The sequence below is a fragment of the Choloepus didactylus genome, chromosome 8, assembly GCF_015220235.1.
Source record: "Choloepus didactylus isolate mChoDid1 chromosome 8, mChoDid1.pri, whole genome shotgun sequence".
In the NCBI taxonomy this organism is placed as follows: domain Eukaryota; kingdom Metazoa; phylum Chordata; class Mammalia; order Pilosa; family Megalonychidae; genus Choloepus; species Choloepus didactylus.
In genome coordinates, this window is record NC_051314.1 from 88,063,007 (window position 1) to 88,064,559 (window position 1,553).

A 1,553-nucleotide genomic window follows, 5' to 3' on the forward strand; every position below is an offset into this window, starting at 1 on the left:
TGTTTAGTAGATTACTATCAGTGGTTTACAAACATCCTCCAATCGTTTTTCTAATAGAACAGCAACAACAATAAACAAGCTCCAAGGCACTAAAGCAAAAACAATAAAGGTGGACAGGAAGGTGATCTAGGGCTGGGGTCTTGCAGAAAATATTGTCAAAGATTATAGGAAATCTAGAGATTTATTTATGGAAATTTATCATTTCTGAACATGAATTTTTGAATCTACAGGAAACTTTGGAACTGAGAAGAGGGTTAAAACACTTGTTATGTGTTAAGCATAAGAAGAGCTTTCATCCAACTTCTTTCTTACATTCCAAAGAAAAATATGAAAGCAGTGAAAAACCACAGTGTTGTCCCTGAGTTCATCCTCCTCGGGCTGTCTGCCGACCCCCACACCCAGGCCCTGCTCTTTGTGCTCTTCCTGGCGATTTACCTCCTGACCCTGATGGGGAACCTGGTGATGCTGCTGGTGATCAGGGCCGATTCTCACCTCCACACCCCCATGTACTTTTTCCTGGGACAACTGTCCTTCCTGGATCTCTGCCATTCTTCTGTCACTGTACCCAAGCTGTTGGAAAATCTACTGTCAGAGAAGAAAACAATCTCAGTAGAAGGCTGCCTGGCTCAAGTCTTCTTTGTGTTTGCCACAGGGGGCACCGAGTCCTGTCTACTGGCAGTGATGGCCTATGACCGCTATGTTGCCATCAGCTCCCCTCTGCTTTACGGCCAGGTGATGAGTAACCAGCTCTGTGTAGGGCTGGTGTGGGGCTCCTGGGGCTTGGCTTTTCTGGATGCTTCTATCAATATCCTTGTAGCTCTCAATTTAGACTTTTGTGAGGCTCAAAATATCCACCACTTCAGCTGTGAGCTGCCTTCTCTATATCCTCTGTCTTGTTCTGATGTGTCTGCAAGTTTTACTGCCCTGCTTTGCTCCAGCCTCCTGCATTTCTTTGGAAATTTCCTCCTGATCTTTTTCTCCTATGTTCGCATTTTGTCCACCATCCTGAGCATCAGCTCCACCACAGGCAGAAGCAAGGCCTTCTCCACCTGCTCCTCCCACCTCACTGCAGTGATCTTCTTTTATGGCTCAGGATTGCTCCGCTATCTCATGCCAAACTCAGGATCCACTCAAGAGTTAATCTTCTCCTTGCAGTACAGCGTGATCACTCCCATGCTGAATCCTCTTATCTACAGCCTAAAGAACAAGGAGGTAAAGGCAGCTATGAGGAGAATGTTGAAAAAATGTTTCTAGTGTTTCAGGTAATAGACTACAAAATCAGCATAAAGAATGATGAAAATGGCTAGAACTACAATAAACAGCACCTAGGCATTAAGGGAAATTCCCTGATGTCATGATCCGCAAGATACCGTACACATTTTATTTATTAAAAATACTAAAGAAAAGGTAGAGAGCTGTTTTCTTGGGATGGTACCAGTTCAGTTCTAGTCAGAGAAATGTGGCTGGATAAAATATACCTCTTATCTAGCATTTTTTTCTTACAAAAATGTTTAATTTACACAGTATGGTGGACATTGTTATTGCCTGCACAA

The 1,553-nt window shown here is 43.4% G+C and overlaps 1 protein-coding gene across 1 annotated transcript; it reads left to right on the top strand.

Annotated features, from left to right (window-relative positions):
* The first annotated feature begins 339 nt into the window (after positions 1-339).
* LOC119543138 (olfactory receptor 8S1-like) lies at positions 340-1,254 on the top strand. Its single transcript, XM_037847825.1, has one exon. The coding sequence runs from the start codon at positions 448-450 to the stop codon at positions 1,252-1,254; it is 807 nt and encodes a 268-aa protein (XP_037703753.1). The 5' UTR covers positions 340-447.
* The last annotated feature ends 299 nt before the right edge of the window (positions 1,255-1,553 follow it).